Source organism: Acanthamoeba castellanii (genome assembly GCF_000313135.1).
Source record: "Acanthamoeba castellanii str. Neff unplaced genomic scaffold scf7180000084709, whole genome shotgun sequence".
NCBI lineage: Eukaryota > Discosea > Longamoebia > Acanthamoebidae > Acanthamoeba > Acanthamoeba castellanii.
The window spans coordinates 34,797-55,029 of record NW_004457671.1 but is presented as its reverse complement, the minus strand read 5'-3'; the positions used below and the strand labels follow the sequence as shown (position 1 = coordinate 55,029).

The following is a 20,233-nucleotide window of genomic DNA, read 5'->3' as shown; positions in this document are numbered from 1 at the left end:
AAGAATGCACGCGTGTATGTTAGTGCTGATGAAAGAAGAAAACGGGAGGGTGGGAGAAGGGAGTGGGCCTACTACTACTTCAACCTCGCTGCGAGAGAGCGGAAGTAGTGGTGGAAGGAGAGTTCGTCGGTGCGGTGGAAGCGTGAGACGAAGGCGGCGTGGTCCTTCTCGCCCATCTCGGCGATCAGCGGGAACGACTGCCTCTGCTCGTCGAAGGAGTCCTTGTGCGACGGAATGAGCCGCACCTGCAGGCAACGCGCCATGGACGCGCCCTCCTACAACACGCACACGCACCGCACACGCGCAGAACACACGTGAATGACACACAACGCCGCACACGCACGCTTATCGATAGAATGCACAGGCTCTCTCACCTGGAAAATCATGAGCTGGGGCTGCGGGAATCTTTGCGTGGCGAACGAGGCGGCGGCTTGACGGCACAGCTCGATCAGCTGGGCGCTGTCCTGAGCCTGCCTGCCCACCCAAATGAAAAGATCCGTGTGGTGGTCGAGCAGCAGCACGAAGCGGGACTGGAGCGCCAGATCCTCCAGCGGGATGCGCTCGAGCTCCTGTGTGTGTGTGTGTGTGTGTGTGTGTGTGTGTGTGTGTGTGTGTGTGTGTGTGTGTGTGTGTTGTGTGTGTTGTGTGTGTGTGTGTGTAAACGCACTGTTGAGTTGCGCAACGACGACGCGCATCATCACGCCGAGAGGGTTGCTCCGCACCTTGCCCTGGCGTGCGAGGTAGAGGGGAGGGTTGATGAGGCGCAGAGAGTCCTCGAGGTTGCTGTTGAGGAACAGACAGCGCACGTAGTCGATATCGTCCGCGTGCTGCAGAATGGGCGCCAACATCGGACCCTGACGCAATAAATACAAACTGCGCAGAAACGCGCACACAAATGAGCGTTAGCCACTTACGGACACTCCAAAACGCAAAAGGCATCCAGTGCGTACTGTTTGGGAATGGGCGCGACCGCCTCGGGCAAGCTGTAGTTGCGCCTGTCCTTCTCCTTGGTGCCGCAAGCCGACACGACGTTTGTTATCGTCTTGTCCCTGCGCGCACGGAAGAAGTGAATAATTATATGTGTGTGTTGTGTGTCGTACAACGGACAACAAATGCATAAAATAAACGACACAGCTGACGGGGTGGAAGGAGGTACAGGTGGTCGAGGACGTCGTCGACGCTCTCGAGCTTTCGAGAGAGGAGAACGATCTTCTTGGCGAGCAAGGTGGATACAACGTCGGAGTTCACCGACTCCAAGAAGTTGGGCATGCTGCCCGTGGTCGCTATGCGCTGGGTCACCACGCGAGTGATGCTGTATCGATGGCAAAGCCCGGTGAGCCAAGAGAACACACAATACGTGGGAATGGAGGGCATCAAGTAGTACCACTGGTGGGAGCGGTTGGTGTAGCGAACGACGAATTGGAAGAAGACGTGGTCCGCAGGGATGTCGTCGTTGAGCGAGCAGTAGAGCGAGTAGCAGGTGCGCGGCTGTACCGACCCCATGCGGAAGTGGTGTCGGCCTTCCCACGCCGACTTGCCCGCGATGGCCGGGCCAATGATGTGCGTGAAAAGCACCGGCGACGTGCATTGAATGTCGAAGGTGCCATCGCGACCCGCGCCTATGCCAGATAAGAAAAGAATTAAAAAAATAAGGGAAAGGCAACAAATGAAAACAAATAAGAATAATAATGAACGGTGGTCTTGTGGGCGGTGAGTGAGGGGGAACCGCACATCGGTGGGCTGCGAGCAAAAGCGTGGGGAAGAACGTGGAGTCGTGGAGATCGCGTTGGGCGATAACAGCACCGCCGTTGGACAGGACCAGGTTCTGGAGGATCTTGACGTAGAAATTCTTGAGTCCACAACAGAATACGTCGATCATCACGTTCATCCTGCGAGTTATGCGCAATTACGACAGGCGGTTGGTTAATCGCCATCACACGACACACACACACACACACAGAGAGAGAGAGAGAGAGAGATCTCCACGTACTTGTGTGCGTCCATGCCGAGCTTGCGGTAGTAGGCGGTGGCTTGTTCCTTGTAGAAGGTCTTCTTCTGCATTGTGTCTTCCACGTCATCAGGGATTCCGCCTGCACAATACACCAATAAAAGTCAAGAAAGAAAGAAAGAGAGAAAACGAAAGTCGGTCTGTCACAGTTGTTTTGGCGAGGGAGTTGATGGCCGTACCAGGGCCGAAGTTGGCCGAGCCGGTCATGAAGACGAACAGCTGGCCACCGGTGAACACTCTGGCGTCCATGCGAGCTCGGTCTCCTTCCTGGCTCACGTCGTCCCAACCCTCCTTTGGCTCACCTGCACACGAGAGTGGGTGAGTGGCGGTCACCACACAACTCCTACCCAACTGTTGCAGTGAAATGACGGAAGGGGTGCCTGTGACGAGCGCCAGAGCGATCTCGAGGGCGGTTCCGAGAGCTCTGGTCTGGATGGGGAGCCGCTTCTGGGGCGCGCTGGCGACGAGGGCGGTGAGAATCCGGTCGATCGTCGCCGTGCACGTCCCCAGGCTGGCCACAAAGTTCGCCTGGCGTTCGATCAGCGACACGAAGTCGCTATTCGAGAGCGAGGCCTCGCCTTTGGGTGGGAACAGGCCGATCAGGCGCGAGATGTGTGGCGTGAGGAATTGCGCACGCACTGCACCAGAAGCAGCGAAACGAACACAGCGCAGAGGGACGTACCAGGGAATACTTCGGCAGAGGCCACCTCGGGCAGCCCCAGCTCGTACACCGAGATAGCGCTGGCGAACGTGATCAGTCCCACGCGAGAGGTTTCCGGAAGCGTCTTCACGGCGTTGAGGATGCCCACGCGAAGAATCTACCATGCGCCCACATCAAAACCACGCATGTGATGAGAACAATCAACCGAAGCCAGAGCAGCTGCAAGTCACGATCTCTCTCTTCAGTACCTCAATGTCGCTCTGAACGAGACTGGCGTCGATGATGAAGAAGTAGGCGGGCTGGGGTGTGGAAGGACCAGGATAGAACTGCAGCGACGGATCGAGATACTCGACCGTCTGTGGTGCACACAGCCCGTTCGTTGATTGTGAGGGTTAGTTGTGAGGGCTCACGCTGCGGGCTGCAGCAGTTAAAGGTCTGCGAGTGCGAGCGCACCTTGTTGGTGAACTCGGGGAACTGGGCGCACGACTCGTCGCCGTATTCGTCTTGGTTGGTGTTCGTGGCATCGCACAGGACGCACTTCCACTCGCCCTTGGCGAAGTTGCGCTGACAATACTTGTTGATGTAGCCGCCGCACGTTGCGCAGGCCACCGCCGGCCGCCGGAGGCACGGCGTGGGCTTGAGCATCGGCGCCAGCGGGCAGACGAGCATGCCCAGCGGGAGGCTGGACTTCCTGGCCACCTCCTGTCGGTTGGGGATGCGCTTGGACGAGAGCCCTACCACGCTCCGCTGCGGGGGCACGAATGACGGGTGCTGGGGATCAGGCGAACAGTGCTCGACCGACGGCAGTGCATTGAAGGTCGGCCGCGACCCGAGCTGCGGCTGCTGGGACTGCGCGAGCGGCGAGGGAGTGAACGCGGCGGCCGGGGTGGCAGCGGCGGCCGGGGTGGCAGCGCCGGCCGAGGTGTCTGAGGTCGGCTGCACGACGACCTCAGTGAAGGCCTGGTGTCCAGCTGAGGCAGGAGTTGTGGCGGGCAACGACTGTGCGGGCCTCACGAGGTCGACGCCGTAGCTGCGCGGTGAGGTCTGTCTGGCCGGCATGATGCCGCTGCCGCCAGCAGAAGGCGGAGGTGAGTGGAACGACGCGGTGTCGATGATGGTGGAGCCGCCACTGCTCTGCGTGGCGACGTCGCCACTGCCAAACGACAGCGAACGAGGGGGCACCACACCGACTTGTTGGAGCTGGTGCGATCGGGGCATGTGGGCATTGGGAAACGGCGTCACGACGTAGGACGAGAACGCAGCTGGGGTGCTCGCACCGCTGGCAGGGCCAGAAGCTGCTACGGACGGTGTGGAGGAAGTCCCGTGCACCGAGGCGAGGTGGAGTGGAGTACCCTGCTGCTGAGCGTAGGCGGCGATGTGTGCGGGCGATGAGAAGACCGATGGCGTAAACGATTCCTCGTACGTCTGGATTCCTCCATCCATGCTCGAATCTGAGACGGTGCGGGAGGGGGCTGTCCCGTCCACGTAGGCGTGGCTATGGTGGTGAAGATCCTCCGAGGAGTGAACGAGCGATGCAGATGAAGATGTGGAGGGGGTGCCCGCCGTCGCTGGCTTCAGAGGCGACCCATAGTTGAGCCGCGCATACGAGAACCCAGTGGGAGTGGCCGACGTGGGATCCATAGCCAGAACAACCTGTCGTTGATCTGCAATTGAGAGGATCGAAGCAGCAAAGTAGTTCTACGAGCCACGTCAGCTTGGTGAATGCACAATTTCTTTTTCTTTTCTTGTCCCGAGCAAGAGAAAAAAGTTCAAGATAAAAATAATCTTGTTGATCGCGATGAAGAGGGCCGTAATGCAGCCTATGCGCTTCGCCGGCGTCGCTGCCGCGCGCACGAATGCCTGGGGGCTTGCTATGCCTCGTCTTTCCACTGTTGCGCAGAGAAGATGGACGTCATCCACCCCATCGACGGAGGATCGCGCCGCGGCCGTCGAATCGGCCCCGAAGGAGGGCGAGGGAGAGGAGAAGATGACACCCAACGCCTACAAGCAGGAGGCGGCCTTCCGGAAGGACCCCATTCAGCCTTACATCGATGGCCGCACCAGAGATCCGCTCTACAACCCTGTTGTCGATGATTGGGTTGATTACAACAATCCCCGCTGGAAGGTACAATTTCTTTTATTCTTCTCATTGATATGCTAACAAGGGGATTATTACGCTCGAATTCGAAGCAAAATCGTGAGCATTTATAAATACAATTAAATCTCTCTGCAGGCCTTGAAGCACACCTTCAACCGACCAGGCCCGTTCTTCATCGGTAAGTGCGTTTCTACCAAGACCGCGAAGACGTCCATGATCGAGGTACGTGGCCTGTGTGGCCTCTCTTCTCTTTGGTGTAGTGCCTCTCCCGTCCGCGTCGGGCCGGCGAGCCGTGTTCTCCAGGGCCAGCTGCTGACGTGTGTTCATGGCTGTTTGCTGTGACGTACGTGCGTTCTGTGCCCACGGCTAGGTCCCCTACTGGGTTCGTTCGATGAAGTACGGCAAGCACATGGCTGTGCGACGGACGACACGCTTCATGGCCCACGACGAGGACCAGATCTGCGAGCCCGGCGACGTTGTAGAGATCAGGTCCGTCTTCTTTTTGCAGCCCTAACCACACCCTCTTGTCCACCTTGTTGGTGTTGTTGTGGTTGTTGGGTGGAGCTTCGCATTCGGCTAACCTTCGAGCATTGCAGGCAGAGCAAGAAGTGGAGCAAGAGGAAGAATACGGTGGTGACGCGCATCTTGAAGAAGGACCCGGGTAACGCCTTCATCGCGGAGCACCCCGAGTTCGCCATCGTGCGCTCGCGAGCCGACCTCAGGAAGAGGATCGAGCAGATGCGCGAGGACGAGCTCGCCTCCGCGGGTCTCGACGTGGGCCAGGGCAAGAGGAAGACGGACTCCTCCGAGGGCTCCGAGTCAGGGCAGCAGCATCAGCAGCAGTAATCACTCAGCTTTCTTGTTCTTTCTCAAAAAGCCAACACGCACCACGTTCATTCATTCATTCATTCGCTGCGCTGAGCTGAGCGTTCACCCGCGCTGGCGGTTCTGGTAGGCAGCCTCTCTCGCGCTCCGCTCCTGGTCGGCCTTTCGTCGCTTCTCAAAGTGCAGCAACTGTGTTGACACAACCACCCACGCGTCAGAGAAGTACGTCGCGGCCAAACGGCAGCAACGCGCTCGGCGTACGCACCCAGCTGCGCGGACATTCGGCGGCGTAGAGTCGGAGGGCGGCTCCGCATTCCTCCTCGCCTCCTCCGGTCTTGCTGCCGTCGATGCACGCGTGGTAGGCGTCTGCATGGGTGTGAAACGATGAGGCCCCCCGTTTGGTCAATAGTGACTCCGCGGGCACCACACAAGCTTTGGGGGGGGACTAAGTACCGCGAGCCGCCCAGCATCGCTCCCGCTTCTGAGCATCCACGAGTGGCGCATTCGCTGCACCCTCGCCACCACTGCTCGGTGTAGTGCTGGCGGCTGCCGGCTCCTTCCGCTGCTCCATCTTTGTTGTCTCTTTCTTGTCGACTCTGTTTTTAGCTCTATTTTCCAAGTAAATCACTAAAAAGCCATACCAGAAGGACCTGCAGTGGCGCAAGCAAGCTGTTGGTGCAACACAGAAGGTGGAAGGTCAATGTAATCGGTAACTACCTAAAGTGGCCAGATGTACACGCCTCAACTCCCTTTTAAAGAAGGGAAACAATGAGCGCAGGGGCAGAGGCAGGGGATGACTCAGTCCTCCATGCAGTTGGGGTCAGCGTTCTCTTCATCGCTCTGCCTGGCCACATCGAGCATGTAGAGGTGCAAGCGCGCCGCCAGCGCCGCCTTCAATCCAATCTCGCTCAGTCCATTCATCTTGAGGCATTGCCTGAGCTGGTCACTGTGACATGTAGTGTTGCGCGTGTGTCAGTCCGAGCTTCCCATGAAGTGGGCCGTTATAGAGTGCAGCCACAGACGTACATTTTGTACTTGCGCACGATCATGCTCTCCTTCATGTCGACGTTGAGTTCATGCATGTCGTCCGGCAGCTGCAGCGTCTTCTTCTTTGCGAGCGCCTTCTTCTGGGCCGGCTTCGCCGCCGGCGTGCGCGGTGACATCGCCCGGCTAGTCGCCAGGTCCGGCCTCTTCCCGGTCTTGGTCGCCTTCGCAGCTGCCGGCGAGTTGACGATAGGCTCGACGAGCGGCCGCTTCCCGTCCATGGGTCGCTTAGCCAACTTCTTCTTCTCGCTTCGCTCCCACTCTTCTTGTTCTTCGTCGTCCTCGTCGCTGAGAGCATCATCATCATCACCATCGCTTTCGTCATCGCTCTCCTTCATTTTCTTTGTCTTCTTGGTCGCCTTTGTCTTCTTCGTCAGGCCAGGCGCCTTCTTCACCGCTGCGACCACCTGCTCCTTCTTGGGCTTGGACTTGGCCACCGCCTCGACCTCCATCTCATCGCTCTCCGGTTCGTCGGACTCAGCGGCGGCGGCTTCGACCTGGTCGTCGAGGTCGAGATCGAACAGGTGAGCCAGCAGCCGGGCGACGAGGCCAGCCTTGCCGCCCGTACGCTCCAGCTTCCAGTGCGCGCAGTACTGGTCGAGTACCGATCGAGGCAATCTGGTGGCGAGGAGGGGGATCAGCCACGCAACCAGAGGAATTGAATTGGGCGAAGCGGCGTCGACGTACATGGTGAAGAGAGTCTCCATCCCCGTGAGTATAATCTCGTCAACGAGCAGAGCCTTGAGCTCCTCCAAGCTGCGACCAACACACTGTCAGAGAGAGGAATGGCACACGACAGGATGTCGCCAGGGCAGCGCGGTGCGTGTGTCGTACTCTTGGCTGGGGTCGAGCATCAGCTCGGTCGCGCACGCCTTGACCACCTTCCCGTTCACCTGCTTGAAGGTGGCAGACGGGTCTACATGTGTGGGTTAGTACACCATACCCACATCAAGGCAACAACGAAGGAGGCTCGCAGCAGCCGTACCGGAGCTGGTGAGGTCCTTCTTGAGCTCCTTCTCGAGCCTATCGGCGACATCGTCCTCGTCCTCTTCCACGTCGACGAGATCGCTCAGCAGCGCCGCTTGCGTCGGCTTCCTGCTCGTGCGGATTAGCCACACGCAGAGACCTGGCGTACCACGGGAGGACGTACTTGAGGCGGGCCACGAATTGCTGTTTGATTTGAATGGATCAATGGAGGGGGGAAATAATGTTAATAAATGTTCACCCAATCAACTGGCCATGGAGGGAGTACCTCAGCTCCGATTTCCCTGCTTTCCTTGATCTACGTTGATGAAGAGGGAAATGTTAAATTTGAGCAATGCGAAAGAGCTGACGAGTGCGTACGAGTCGGCGGATGTGGTCTTGGGGCGTGGTCTTAGGCAGAGGCCGTGCGGACACGTAGCGAAGGGAATCAATCACCACGGCGGGCGGAAGGAGGCCCAAAGTAGTGTGTAGTGCCGATGTCTCCTCCATTGTGCGCGGTACCAGATCTCGATCACCTTTACCTTTTCTTCTTACTGATCGATAGACGACTCCTGTCCTTGCCTTGGTGTGTTGTGTTTCAGTTGCCCGTTTTGGCGCGAAACAGCAGAGCTGCGAATTCCTCACATTCCAGATGTGTTGGGCACCTGTTTGCGTGCCTTGACAACTCGCGGCCGCGGGTGCACAGGGAGCACCGAGAGGCGCATGCTCCGTGGCTCCTTTGCTCTTCTGGTGGGCCGACGAGCAAAGGTGCAGACGGTCAGGCGGTCAGCTGACAGCACAAGGAAGGGTGCGGAGCGACAGTGATCCCCAAAAGAGCGAACTTGGCGAAATTTGGGGCCAAGGACCGAAATTGCTGTGCTGGCGGAAAGACTTTGGGAAAGGGCTGCGAGGATCCGCCACCGAGAGCGAGATTGGAACGTGCTAGCAAAGGATTGGAAAGAAGGTGGTCGCGGCAGGGGAGAGGCGGCGCCAGCAAAGAGAGGGAGAAAGAGGGTGCTCCTCTGCAGGAAATCCAACGCACGAAAATGTATAATCGATCCGCCACGGGCGGGGGCGGAGGGGGAGGAAGAAGAGGAGGGAACTACCAGCAGCAACAGCGCAAAGATCCCGGTACCTTGACCTTCGTTTGCTCTGCGCGATGCGGGTGGCTTGTCTCCATCAACTCCTACGAGTAAATGGGGCGAGTGCAACGTTAATGCTTTTAATTTTACAAATTAATCAAATCGTAGCCTGCAAGGCAATGCAACCTTCCCTCCTTCCATCTCGGCTAATGGATGTTATCGACCACCCTATGCAGCGCCTGGTGGGTACTTGCCCCAGCAGCAGGGGCGGGTAATGCCGCCTCATGCGCAGCAGCAGGTCCCCACTGCACACATCTACCCGCCTCAACACCAATCCCTCCCGCCTCAACACCATCACCACCAACTTCATGGAGCCCCGCAGCAGCAGCCACACCCGCATGCTGCTCACCCCCACGCTCAGCACCCCCAGCACCCCTCTCATTCTCAGCATCCGCATTCGCACTCCGCCCATCCATCACATGGAGGCCCTCCGCAGCCGCAGCATCCGCATGCCTATCACAATCCATCGTCCTACACCCAGCCCCCCGCCGGCCGCGTCTACCCGCCTCGCGGGTACGCACCCATCTCACATAATTCATTTCTTTTTAATTACTACTTTGATGAGGGAAAAATCACCATTTAAATAGATCGAATTATTGTTTTAATCATCGTAATGTCGTCTGTGTACAGGCCGGCGCAGGGAGGCAGCGCGACTGCACAGCCGCCACAGCTCTACAGCAACCCTCCTGCCATGCCGCAGCCCATGACGTCGCAATACCCACCGCCCAAGAAGTACACACTGACGCGTCCGCCAGACCGAAAGCAGTTGAGCGACAGCCTCGACGTACCCGGCTACTACCCTCTCGTTCCAACTGCGGGCGAAGAACAGTTCGCGCGTCCCGCGATCTCGGGTGGCTACCACGAGCCTTCCGCTGTCTCCGTACGCTATTGCTGTTTTGTTCTGTTCGGTTCACTTGGCACGACACGACACGACACGACACACCAACGACACGACCAACGACACGACCAACGACACGACCAACGACACGACCAACGACACGACCAACGACACGACACAGCGCGACACTCACGCTAACATTTGTGATTATCTGCAAACAGAACGAGTTTGGCACGATGAGGACCGTTTTCTTTCCCAAGCAGCCCGAGGAAGACATGGAGGCGCTGTGCTTAGCCACCAAGGCGCAGATGCTCAAGGTCGTCAACGAGGCCAACTGGATGATGAAGTGCCGACCCCGGAAGGATGTACGTGCATTCGCTCTCGTCACACAATTGGGAGCGACACTTTCTATTCCGCGGTGGTGGAGGGCCGATGACGGTTGATGACCCCGATGCATCATAGCTCATCACACTTGGCACTTTTTTCCCTTTCAGCTTTCGGCCTTCAGCGCTCTCAAGGAGCGCAAGAGCGCGAAGAGTCGAACCAACAAGCTCCCCGTGCTCCTGCCCATCCAGCACAAGGAGCCGTTCATTCAGAGTTTGGCCGAATCCGAGCCGCTTCACCTCCTGGCGAGCCGTGTGCCTCATGGGTAGCCAACCACCGCTTCTGCCGACGCTCAGTTGATCAGTTGTTGCTGACCTTCGTCTACCTAACCTGCGCACGCAGATACCGCAATAATCAACTGTTGGAGGTGTTGGCCGTGCGCAAGGTGCCGCTTTTGCGAGCAACGTGGTACATCAAGATCGTGCAGCTCAACAACAACCGACAGAAGGCCGCGAACAAGGTACTTGTCCGATTATCTATTTATTTACATTCTTCTCTTATGTTCAGTGTTATTTATTTACTTATTTATGTATTTGCTGACTCGGGTCCCTCTTTGGTTCTGATTAGCGGAATCGCGTGAATGCGTCCGAGGACTGGACGAAAACGATCGTCGACTATCTGTTCGACCTCCTGGCCGAACGCAACGGCATGGCCATCAGTAGTGCACAGGCCAGCAAGTACCTCATGTCGACACTCCGCTTCCGACGAAAGCCGCCCTCGTCGGCCGCCTCTACAACCACCTCCACCTCTCCGTCCACCTCCACCTCTTCATCGTCGACGCCAGCCACGATGCCGGCGACCCACCTGCCTCATGGGGCCACGCTATCGCCCTCGCCCTCGCCCTCGCAGCCGATCAAAACGCCGGCGCCGGCCACACCCGAGGACGGCGGGCCGTCGTCGTCGGTCAAGAGCGAGGCGCGGCCCATCATGCTGGCCAGCATCGTGGTCGACGCGGCCGACAAGGAGAGCACGACATCGTCGCTGACATCGTCGACAGCGACGCCACAGCTGAGCGAGGAGGAGGCCAAGCTGGAGGCGTGGTACTCCAAGTTTTCCTACGTCGTCAAGCTCATTCACTGGAACTTCACCGAACGACTGCTCATACGGAAAATGCTTCTGGATCGACTCGTCGAGAAGCTGACCACCTACACATCCTCCTCCTCCTCCTCTTCATCATCTTCCTCTTCTTCCTCGTCTTCGACCACGTCTGGCGGCGGCCCGGCGCTCGCCTCCGATTCCAAGGCGTCGGCCTTCGATGACCAGTCCCTCATCCTCTCTATCGTTTTCCAATATTTATACGACATTTGCAAGTGGAAGCCACGAGTGAAGCGACTCGTGAAGTATTCCATCGCCACCCTCTCCAAGGTGCGTCACTCTTCCGATCCTCGTTGCTTCCCTCCTCGTCGGTGTGTGTGTGGTGTGTGGTGTGTGGTGTGAACTGCGGAGGGCTGACCTGGGTCGTGGTCGGGAACAGCTTTCGTCCGAACTGGGCGGAGATGTATCCAGTGACTGGGAGAGCCGAAACTACTTGTACAAAAGCGTGTCTAATGTTTTGCGTTATGCCATCCAGGTACTCGCCACCTTCACCCACTTTTCGCCTTTTTCTCTTTGGATTATTATTGTTGATATTATTAGTATTTGTTGCTATGATTGTTATTTACGGTGGTGTTTGTTTGGTGTTTGCTGCAGGTGGTGCCGCCAGACGTGTTGTACTACATCGACAAGGAGCTGCTCGTGCCACTGCAGGCCATTCGGCTCGGCGAGCAGCACGACAATTTTCCCGTATTTGCGAAATACAACGTACCTCGCCCCTCACCGCTACGACCTGCAGGTCGAGTCGCTCACCTTCTGCCTCACTCCCAGCGCCTCCTGCACGAGGCTCGCGCGAACGTGCGATCGCCACCGAGCTACAGTTCGACGAACCTCACCATGGCCACCGTTGTCGAGGTATTCGTTCCTCCATTGCACTCTTCTCTGAAGCGTGGTCGATTCTCTCTCGCTCGCGGCCTTTCTCTTTTTTTATCTTTCTTTTTTCTTTCGATTGCAACGCTGACGCGACGCGACGCGTTGTTTATTGCTCGGCCGACTTGGCAACGCAGCTGCTCGACTCGTTTGGCAAGCCTGGCGTCAGCATCACCACTTTGTACAGGCGACTTTTCCCTTCGTGGTGTGAACATTCACTCGGGGCAGCGGACAATGTACGGACCCGTGCGTGCGTCGTGTCGTGTCGTGCGCGCCGCCCGTGCGTGTGTCGTGTCGTGTCGTGCGCGCCGCCCTGCATGCCCTGCCAATCAAGCCACGTTTGATTTCTCATACGTGCCCCTTTGCGCCCGTGCAGGGAATCGACTTGGAGATCATCAAGATGATCTGTAGATGGGCGACGACGCGGCATCGCAAGGAGGTGCCCTATCGAGCGTTCACCGCGGCGGCCGTGCTCCGGCGACACTGCGACATCGTCGAGCGGAAGACCAAGCACCGGCCACAGCTGCAGAGCCTGCTCCTGACCTTCCTGGAGAAGGACAGGTCCGAAGATGGTACGCCACTCATCACATATTGATATTAACATTTATATATTTATTTATATGATTATAATAATATAGTTCTTATAATAATGTTCTTTATTTACAGAGGGCCAGCAGATTGTGGTGTTCTTTGGCGAGCTGATTCGACACGACCTCTTTTCTCATGACGCCTTCGTACGACACCTCATCGCTTCGGGCGTGTTCGAGCCCTCGTGGCCTGACCAGGTAACTCCTCCATTCCGCTGTTGTGGACGCCGATCAAGCGCTTCTTCTTCGACTCACGACCCCGGCTTGGCCCACACAACACAGGAAAAGGCGGAGCGGTACCGGCGGTATCTACGGGATATTCCCATACCCGGGCACTACCGCCACGAGCACAACCAGCGACGAGTCGTTTTGTTTGGACTCGACCGGGTCAAGGTATGAACCCGACGGTTTCTCCCGTCAAACCACCCATTGCAACAAACTCACCCTTGTGCGTGTCGTGTCGTGCGCGTTGTAATGATCTGTAGGAGGACGTGGTGAATGCGGTGCGAGTGTTGAAATGTACATCGCTCTATCTCAACCCGCAGGGCATCCCCTCGTCGCCCTTCCAATGGCCCTCGCCGGCCTTTGCCGCCGACCTCGTCCGCGACTCGGCCTTCCTCTCCGACGAGGTCGGCCTGCCCTTCCACCACTCCTTCCTCTTCGACATCGCCCGACACGTCGAACACGAGCTTGCCGAGTCGCTGCAGGGCGACACGTACGTTGCTCGTGTGTGTTGTGTGTGTGTGTGTGTTGTGCGCGCGCGCGGAGAACACTCAACGTTTGATCAAAACAAACCTACAGGGAGCGGATAAAGGACACGTTTTCGCATCTCATGGCCAACACCCCGCGATACTACCTGTGCCTCATGGCCGAATGGCTCTCGAATTGCGTGCGAACGTGCTTCTCGCCCAAACTGAACGGGTACCCACCCATTCTACCCCCGGACACCGTGCGATTGCCCTTTTCTGCGTGGGTTTGCTGATGGCAATGGTGGTGGTGATGATGATGGCGGTGGCGGCGCATGCAGGAGTGCCGGAGGTGACACGACGTGGCGGTGTACGGACGTCGACCTGCAGCACGTGTTCCAAGTGCTCGACCAGGCGCAGGACTTCAATGCGCTGGCCCGTCTGCTGCTCTTCCTCATCAATTGCGTGCCGGCCACCTACCTGGCGCCCCTGTTGGCCGTTGCCAAAGACGTACCCTCACCCCCCCCCCACAACTCTTCACCGCCCGTTCTGTGTGGGATATTGACTCTTGGATTTCTTTCACTTTTCATTTCATTTGACTTGTAAACATGACAGCACGAGGGAGCGTTCGTGAGCCAGAATGCCCTGACGTCGCTCTTGGACGTTCTGAGCTCGCGAAGGGTCGACGCCATTCCGGTACTCGCTCGCTTACACTGCCATTGGGAAATCGTTGCGCTGTTGTTGTGTGTCGTATGTTGTGTGCTGATAGTGTGCGACATGTTGGCGCGCCCACAGCAGGAGCGGGGTCCGATGGAGCTGCAGATGTATCTGCAGGCCTACCTGGCGGAGCTGCTGAGCCGCTACTCGGAATGCGAGGAGACTGTGGCCTGGCTGCAGGAGAAGCAGATGCAGAAGAGCGACTTCATGGCCGCCAGCATCCAGCAGATGCAAGAGGGCAGCCCCTCTTTTGTATGGCTCTCCTCCCGCACACGCACCACCGCACACGCACCACCGCACACGCACCACCGCACACGCGCGCAGCACGACTGATGGGAGTGGTGTGCAGTCGATGATGCACAAGACCCCGGTGACGCCACGGATGTCGCCCAAGACACCGCTGGGCCATTCGGCCGAGGAGACGCTCAACCTCATCCTCGACAGCCTCAACGTGTGGACCCTCCAGCTCACCGCCGGCCACCTCCTGGACTGGATGGCCAACATCGACCGGTCCTCCTTCGCCAGTCCCGGCCACGACGTACGCCCGCACACGCACACACACCACCGCGGGAAAGGGAATGGCTGACATTCCTGGTGGCAATCGGGAATGTGGAATGTGTGGCAGCTTCCGGGAGGGAGTCGGGTGTTTTTGATGAACAGGCTGCTGGCGCGGCTGTTGGGCAACCACTTCGGGGCCGGCGAGGAGATGAGCCCGTCCGTGTTCGGGCAGCTGGTGTGCCTGCTGGGCGTCCACTTCGAGAAGGACTTCTTCCGCCATGTACAGACCATCCTCGAGGCGCGCGACGCCCTGCTCGGCGTCGTCTCCTTCTACGACCACCTCGCCTCAGTGTACGCCTGCGCCCTCCTCCCCCCACTCCAAAGCAATTTCAGGAATGCGGCTTACCTCGGGGGTGTGTGAACACAGGTGCGCCGAGGGCGGCGTGGACACGTCAGCAGCGAGAATGTCAGGAATGGTGATGCAGCAGGCCCAGACGACGGGGTCGACGTCGCTGATGGAGCACCTGAAGGCCAACATGCAGCTGCAGGAGGCCTTCATCGAGATGGTGACGCCGAGCCTGCTGCAGACCACCACCGAGCAGAAGCAGGCCTTTGTGCAGTCGCTCACGGCCCAGCTCAAGGCCCTCCTCCAGGGCGACCGCACCTCGTCGACCGCCATTCTCCTCGACCCGGGCCGCGTGTGGTTGGCCAAGCAGGGCCTGTGGATGCGGCTGCGCTTCATCATCGCCCTGCTGCCGCTCCTGCTCAAGAAAGAGAACCGAACGGTCGTCGTGGCCGCCGCCGCCACCACCACCGCCGCCGCCGCCGCCGCCAGCTGTAAATACGTCGACGACCTCGTGCTCACGCTGTTCAAGTTCTTCGGCAAGACCTTCCTGCTGGTGCCCGATGACGACGACCTGTTCCGCGACCTGCTCGACCTGGTGCACGCCCTGGTGCACCACTACGGCGAGGAGCTCATCAGCGCCGCCGCCTCGGGCTTCTTCTTCTACGCCGGCGTTGGCGGCGCCGGTGGTGCTGGCGCCGGCGGGCGGCCGACGTCGGGCTTTGGCGTCGCGGCTGCCGGCGGGTCCGGGGCCGACGACCAGGAGGAGGAGGTCGACGACTCGTCCATCTCCTCCACCCTGCGACAGCGACTTAAGGTACATAAGCCACGTCATCATTCTTTTTCTTTTTCTTTCTTTTTCTTTGTTTTGTGCGCAGCCTTCTTAACAAAACAATGATACGTACCAACCACCACGACCAACAGGAGGACTCGAAGAAGATGATCATGGCGCTGCCCGACGCGAAGCGGAAGTTGATGAAGCGCTACTTCCCGTTCCTCCACCAGCGCACCGCCAACTCGAGCGTGGTGCGCGTCGTGCGCTACCCGAACCCGGCCACCGGTGGCGCGTCATCGACGGGCGGCATGCCCCAGTCGCCGCACACGCCGTCGTCGTCCGCCTCGCCCTCGTCGTCGCTCATGTCGCCCCTCTCGCCGTCGGTCATGCTCGCCGCCGGCGGCAGCGGCCTGCCCGTCGGCCCGCCCACGGTCGCCGTCGACCCGTGGCAGCTGCTCGAGGACTGGGACGACACCCTGCTGGCGCCCTCGCTCTTTGGCGGCGCCCTGCAGCCGCGGCGGCAGCTCACCTACGCCGCGGCCCTGTTCGAAGACGACATGCCGCCGCCGCAGGCGCTGCTCGCCGCCACCGCCACCCAAGCCGAGTCACAACACGCCATGCAGCAGCAACAACAGCACCTCCATCAGCAACATCAACATCAGCAGCACATGCTGCAGCAGAAGATGATGTCCTCCTCGTCTTCGTCTTCCTCGTCGTCGTCGTCGTCGTCGTCGGCAACTGCGTCGCCGCAGGCTGGCCGGAAGCGAGGTTGGGAGGAGGTCGGGATGAAGCTGCCACAGGCGCCACCAACGCGACCCACCAAACGAGCCGCCCTCGAGTGAAGATGACCCCCAAACACAACAATTCGAAAACTGCATTGACCATGGATTTATTGATTGTGCTGTTCGTCGTCTTCCTCGTCTTCCTCATCGTACCACACTCTTCGCCACGCAGGCAGGCTAAGTTGCTCCAGCATCTTCTTCCGCCTTTCCTCACGTCTCGCTTTGACCTCCTGACTTCTCTTCTGAGCCAGCTCTGTGGCCTCCTCCTCGTCTACCCAAATCGCGAAAGGTGCTGGCAAATCGCCTCCCTTCTTTGCTGCACTTGCCATCCTCTCCAGCTCTTCCTTGTCTGTCTTCTGTTCAGTCTCTATTATTTCCTCGTCGCTTTCTCCATATTCTTCAGTTTCTACTTCAGTTTCTTCTCCTCCACTGTCATAGTCTTCCATGTCTTCCTGGTCGTCTTCCTCATCTTCCTCGTCGTCTTCCTTGTCTTCCTCCCTGAGGGCGTGCATGACCTCCACGTTGACCTGCACCTGCGGGAACTGCAGCCGGTTCATCAGCTGGCCGGCGGCTCTCCCGGTGGCCTCGTCCGACTGCAGAACCGCAGGGCAGTAGGCGCAGCTGTCTTCGTGGGCCTTGCGGTCGCCGATGGTGATCAGCGCCGGGCAGTAGCCCTCGCCGCTGGCCGCCACCCATGCGCCAGTCTCTTCGTCTTGAACAACACCCCACTGAACCACACACACCACACACACCCACACACACGCTTAGTTGTCATTCACTCCAATGATGGTGGTCTGGGCGGGAGCCGAACCCTGCAGTGGATGAGGAGGCTGTTGAGCTTCTCGACAGCGGCGTCGGCGGGGACGAGCTGAGCCGGGCGGGCGTCGAGCGGGCAGTGGCCCTGGAGCGCGGCCCACGAGGCCAGGCACGAGCGGCAGAAGACGTGCTTGCACTTGCCCGTGCCGACCGGGTCGTGCATGAGCCCCTTGTGGATGGGGCACTGCAGCTGGCTGGCCTCCCTCTGTTGGATGCCCTTGTACAGCACGACCGGGCGCCTCTCTTCTTCCTCATGTGTCTCTGGCACCTGATGTTCTTCCTCCTGTCTGCTCATCTCCTGGTCGATTAGCGGCTGATGCTCTGTGTGCGTGTCTTCCATCTTTGGCAGGTCGTAGGGCGGTGGTGGGGGTGCTCGTAGGCGTTGAGTTAGTGAACGTTGTTGTTGTTGATGATGTTGTGGTGTGTTGTGTTTGGGTCGCTGGTGAAAGAAGCCCAGGTCGCTGTTCGCACAGTCGCACCCACTATTCTATTCGACATGTCATGACAGCATTCCTTACATGTCATGAAAGCAGCATTGGTACAGCAACACAAGGCAAGTGTATCCTGTCAGGCCCTGCCATTGCCATGAAGGTAGGTGAAGTGCAACACAGACACAAATTTAGTAGACAACAAAACTACAGCCAGCCCAACACTCTGGGCACATGTCTCACTGCAGTGGACAACTTCAAACCAAGTGTTCATGAAAAAGGGTCAGTGACCCTTGCACAAAAATCAAGTATCTGTGCAAAAAAGGCCACCATTTGGCTGTTTTTCATGTAGAGGCAGCCATAGCAAGGGTGCCAATCACAGTGGTGAGCTCCTCATGGTGCTGTGCCATGAGGAGTCTGAGGTGGAGAAGGGTCTTCTGTGCCTTGAACACTTTCTGAAGGTTGGTGACATGGGCAAGGTCTTTGTTGGTGAATCCAACACCTTCACTCTTTGAAAAACTCAGATGCTGATAAAAAACTTGTGGCAGTACATCCAGTAGGCGATGAGACACCACATGGACATGCCGGTGAGGTTCATTGCGAGATTCATGCGGTGGGTGTTGTCAGCTGATGGTCTGCGCTCGTAAAGGTGGCCACAGGTTGGCTTTGCTTTTTGGTGCTTTTTGGTTAACATGCTCAAGCAGAGGCGACCCTCTTGTCCTCGGCGGTCTTGGGCCGGTCGCCTGCAATGTAGGCCTCCAGCAAGCGCACCCGCTCCTCTGGCCTCACACTGAACGTCCTGTACCGCTTGTCGCCCTTCACGACCACAACAGCACCGCACGACCACAACACGACGACACACACGCAACACAACACAAACGCGCAGGTGTCAGTGGGGGGGGGAAGGTGAGAAAGAAAAGAGGAAGGCCGCTTCGAGGCGTCGTACGCGGACGAGGTGTTCGATCTTGGGCCAGTCGGCCACGGTGGTCGTGGCGCTTATGGCCATCGTCTCCTTGTTGGTCTCGTCCAGAAGCATCAGAAAGTCCTGCGTCGCCCTCTCGTGCAGCTCCCGCACGTGCTCCAAGAACCTACACACCCCACCATCAGCACGACACGACACACGACACACCGCACACACCACACACCGCACACACCGCACACCGCACACACCGCACACACACGATACGCGCGCGTACAATTTCTTGCGTTCTGAGTCGTCGGGTACGCGGCTCCAGCGGGGATCGTCCTGGATCAGTTCGCGGGCGTCTTCCCACGAGCTCGCCATGTGGATCTTCTCCGTCTCCGCCAGCAGCCCCTTGAACTGCACCAGCCGATCCTACTCAGCACACACGCACGCACACCACACACACCACACACACACCACACACACCACACACGCACAACTTGGTGAGGCTGACCGGGCCAACGAAGAGTGGGTGGGTCGGTGGTACGGTCATCAGCTTCTGGAGGTGCTTGCGGAAGAGGGCCTCCTTCTGCTCCGACGTGAGCAGCGGGCTCGAGTAGCGTCGGTCGCCCGACAGTGCCGGCTTGCTCTCCCTCCACGACGCCTGCCCCAAAATATTCCAAAATAAATTTCAGAATAACATTAGCTATTTCAATAATATATAAATAATTATATCTAAATTGAAATATTGAGATAAATATAAGAATTCAAATTAAATATGAGGCGTACGTCGTGGTGCTTGACGCGTTCGCTGAGGAGGGCCTCGAAGTGGGCGACGGCCTCTTCGAAGCGCACCTTGGAGCGCTGCTCGTCCATCTCGCGCTCCTCCTTTTCGCGCCGCCGGCGCACCTCGCGCTCGCGCTCCTTGAGCCGCTCCTCGGCGCTCGCCATCCGCTGCCGCTTGCGGACCGCATCGGAGATCGAGCCCAGGTACTCGCCGAACAGCTCCTCCCGCTCGTGCGACGACCCCACCGCCCCGTAGCGCGGGTCGCCCTCCAGCAACCTCTTCACCTACACACCGCACACACCGCCGCACACCGCACACACAACACACACACACACACACACACACACACACACCGCACACACCGCACACACCGCACACACGCTGTTGGTCTAGAGCAAGGCGAACGGGGAGAACTGGGCGAACCTTGGACCAGCGGGAGTCGGGGACGATGTCGGGGGTCTCCTCCAGCAGCTCCCAGAAGGCTCTGTGCGCCTCCTGCGCGCCTGGAGATGATTGTGTGTCGTGTCGTGTCGTGTCGTGTCGTGTCGTTAGTCCAGGTCGCACGCGCCGCACACATTGCACGTGCGAGCGCGTACCCTTCTCCTTGGCCTGGCGAAGCGGGGCGACGGCAGCGTCGAAGAGGGCCCGGCGCTCCTTACGATCGGCGGAGGTCTCGCCCATGGCCTTGAACCGCGGGTCGGCTTCCACGGTCCGCTCGAAGTCGGACCACTTGGTGTCGGCCGTCAGCGTTGCCCGCACCTCCTCCAGCAGCCGCTCGAATCCTTCCTTCGCCGCCTTGTGTGTGCGTGTGCGTGTGCGGTGGTGCGTGTGCGGTGGTGCGAGTCAGTGAAACCGTCAGCGGTCGAGCGAAGAAGAACGAGCGGTAATAGAGGGCGAACCTGTGCGCGTGCGCGCTTGGCGGCGCGCTCCTCGTTGAGGATGTTCTTGACGTAGGCCTCGAACACCGCGCGCCGGTCCCCGTGTC

At 58.8% G+C, this 20,233-nt stretch overlaps 8 protein-coding genes across 8 annotated transcripts; 2 read left to right on the top strand and 6 right to left on the bottom strand.

The window, feature by feature from the left end:
- Window positions 1-74: 74 nt before the first annotated feature.
- Window positions 75-4,310, bottom strand: ACA1_143620 (Sec23/Sec24 trunk domain containing protein; the record flags this gene model as incomplete). Its single annotated transcript, XM_004353458.1, has 12 exons — window positions 75-245; window positions 375-569; window positions 723-873; window positions 951-1,049; window positions 1,157-1,619; window positions 1,804-1,889; window positions 1,991-2,090; window positions 2,188-2,310; window positions 2,356-2,586; window positions 2,691-2,826; window positions 2,918-3,025; window positions 3,123-4,310. 12 exons carry the CDS (start codon window positions 4,308-4,310, stop codon window positions 75-77), a joined length of 3,051 nt encoding a protein of 1,016 aa, XP_004353510.1.
- Window positions 4,311-4,656: 346 nt separating this feature from the next.
- Window positions 4,657-5,613, top strand: ACA1_143610 (ribosomal protein S17, putative; the record flags this gene model as incomplete). Its single annotated transcript, XM_004353457.1, has 4 exons — window positions 4,657-4,794; window positions 4,903-4,989; window positions 5,138-5,256; window positions 5,364-5,613. The coding sequence occupies 4 exons, from the start codon at window positions 4,657-4,659 to the stop codon at window positions 5,611-5,613; spliced, it is 594 nt and encodes a 197-aa protein (XP_004353509.1).
- An 84-nt stretch (window positions 5,614-5,697) lies between these two features.
- ACA1_143600 (uncharacterized protein) lies at window positions 5,698-6,163 on the bottom strand (the record flags this gene model as incomplete). The annotated part of the gene is made up of 3 exons (XM_004353456.1): window positions 5,698-5,781; window positions 5,858-5,958; window positions 6,046-6,163. The coding sequence occupies 3 exons, from the start codon at window positions 6,161-6,163 to the stop codon at window positions 5,698-5,700; spliced, it is 303 nt and encodes a 100-aa protein (XP_004353508.1).
- Window positions 6,164-6,390: 227 nt separating this feature from the next.
- ACA1_143590 (uncharacterized protein) lies at window positions 6,391-8,109 on the bottom strand (the record flags this gene model as incomplete). Its single annotated transcript, XM_004353455.1, has 7 exons — window positions 6,391-6,526; window positions 6,619-7,392; window positions 7,471-7,552; window positions 7,622-7,731; window positions 7,772-7,806; window positions 7,889-7,918; window positions 7,981-8,109. 7 exons carry the CDS (start codon window positions 8,107-8,109, stop codon window positions 6,391-6,393), a joined length of 1,296 nt encoding a protein of 431 aa, XP_004353507.1.
- A 536-nt stretch (window positions 8,110-8,645) lies between these two features.
- Window positions 8,646-16,373, top strand: ACA1_143580 (transcription mediator subunit med12 protein; the record flags this gene model as incomplete). Its single annotated transcript, XM_004353454.1, has 23 exons — window positions 8,646-8,730; window positions 8,918-9,254; window positions 9,372-9,621; window positions 9,801-9,944; window positions 10,074-10,228; window positions 10,306-10,423; window positions 10,531-11,328; window positions 11,438-11,533; window positions 11,653-11,763; window positions 11,827-11,910; window positions 12,063-12,161; window positions 12,302-12,497; window positions 12,592-12,710; window positions 12,795-12,905; window positions 12,998-13,227; window positions 13,314-13,433; window positions 13,540-13,708; window positions 13,814-13,894; window positions 13,994-14,167; window positions 14,265-14,453; window positions 14,541-14,764; window positions 14,841-15,573; window positions 15,681-16,373. 23 exons carry the CDS (start codon window positions 8,646-8,648, stop codon window positions 16,371-16,373), a joined length of 5,316 nt encoding a protein of 1,771 aa, XP_004353506.1.
- A 47-nt stretch (window positions 16,374-16,420) lies between these two features.
- On the bottom strand, window positions 16,421-17,469 carry ACA1_143570 (uncharacterized protein; the record flags this gene model as incomplete). Its single annotated transcript, XM_004353453.1, has 2 exons — window positions 16,421-17,041; window positions 17,125-17,469. The coding sequence occupies 2 exons, from the start codon at window positions 17,467-17,469 to the stop codon at window positions 16,421-16,423; spliced, it is 966 nt and encodes a 321-aa protein (XP_004353505.1).
- Window positions 17,470-17,901: 432 nt separating this feature from the next.
- ACA1_143560 (uncharacterized protein) lies at window positions 17,902-18,167 on the bottom strand (the record flags this gene model as incomplete). Its single annotated transcript, XM_004353452.1, has 2 exons — window positions 17,902-18,064; window positions 18,097-18,167. 2 exons carry the CDS (start codon window positions 18,165-18,167, stop codon window positions 17,902-17,904), a joined length of 234 nt encoding a protein of 77 aa, XP_004353504.1.
- An 86-nt stretch (window positions 18,168-18,253) lies between these two features.
- On the bottom strand, window positions 18,254-20,204 carry ACA1_143550 (FF domain containing protein; the record flags this gene model as incomplete). The annotated part of the gene is made up of 8 exons (XM_004353451.1): window positions 18,254-18,373; window positions 18,504-18,645; window positions 18,754-18,893; window positions 19,009-19,125; window positions 19,251-19,532; window positions 19,672-19,751; window positions 19,845-20,043; window positions 20,148-20,204. Coding segments are annotated over 8 exons (1,137 nt in total), but the record flags the coding sequence as incomplete, so codon positions are not given.
- Window positions 20,205-20,233: the final 29 nt, after the last annotated feature.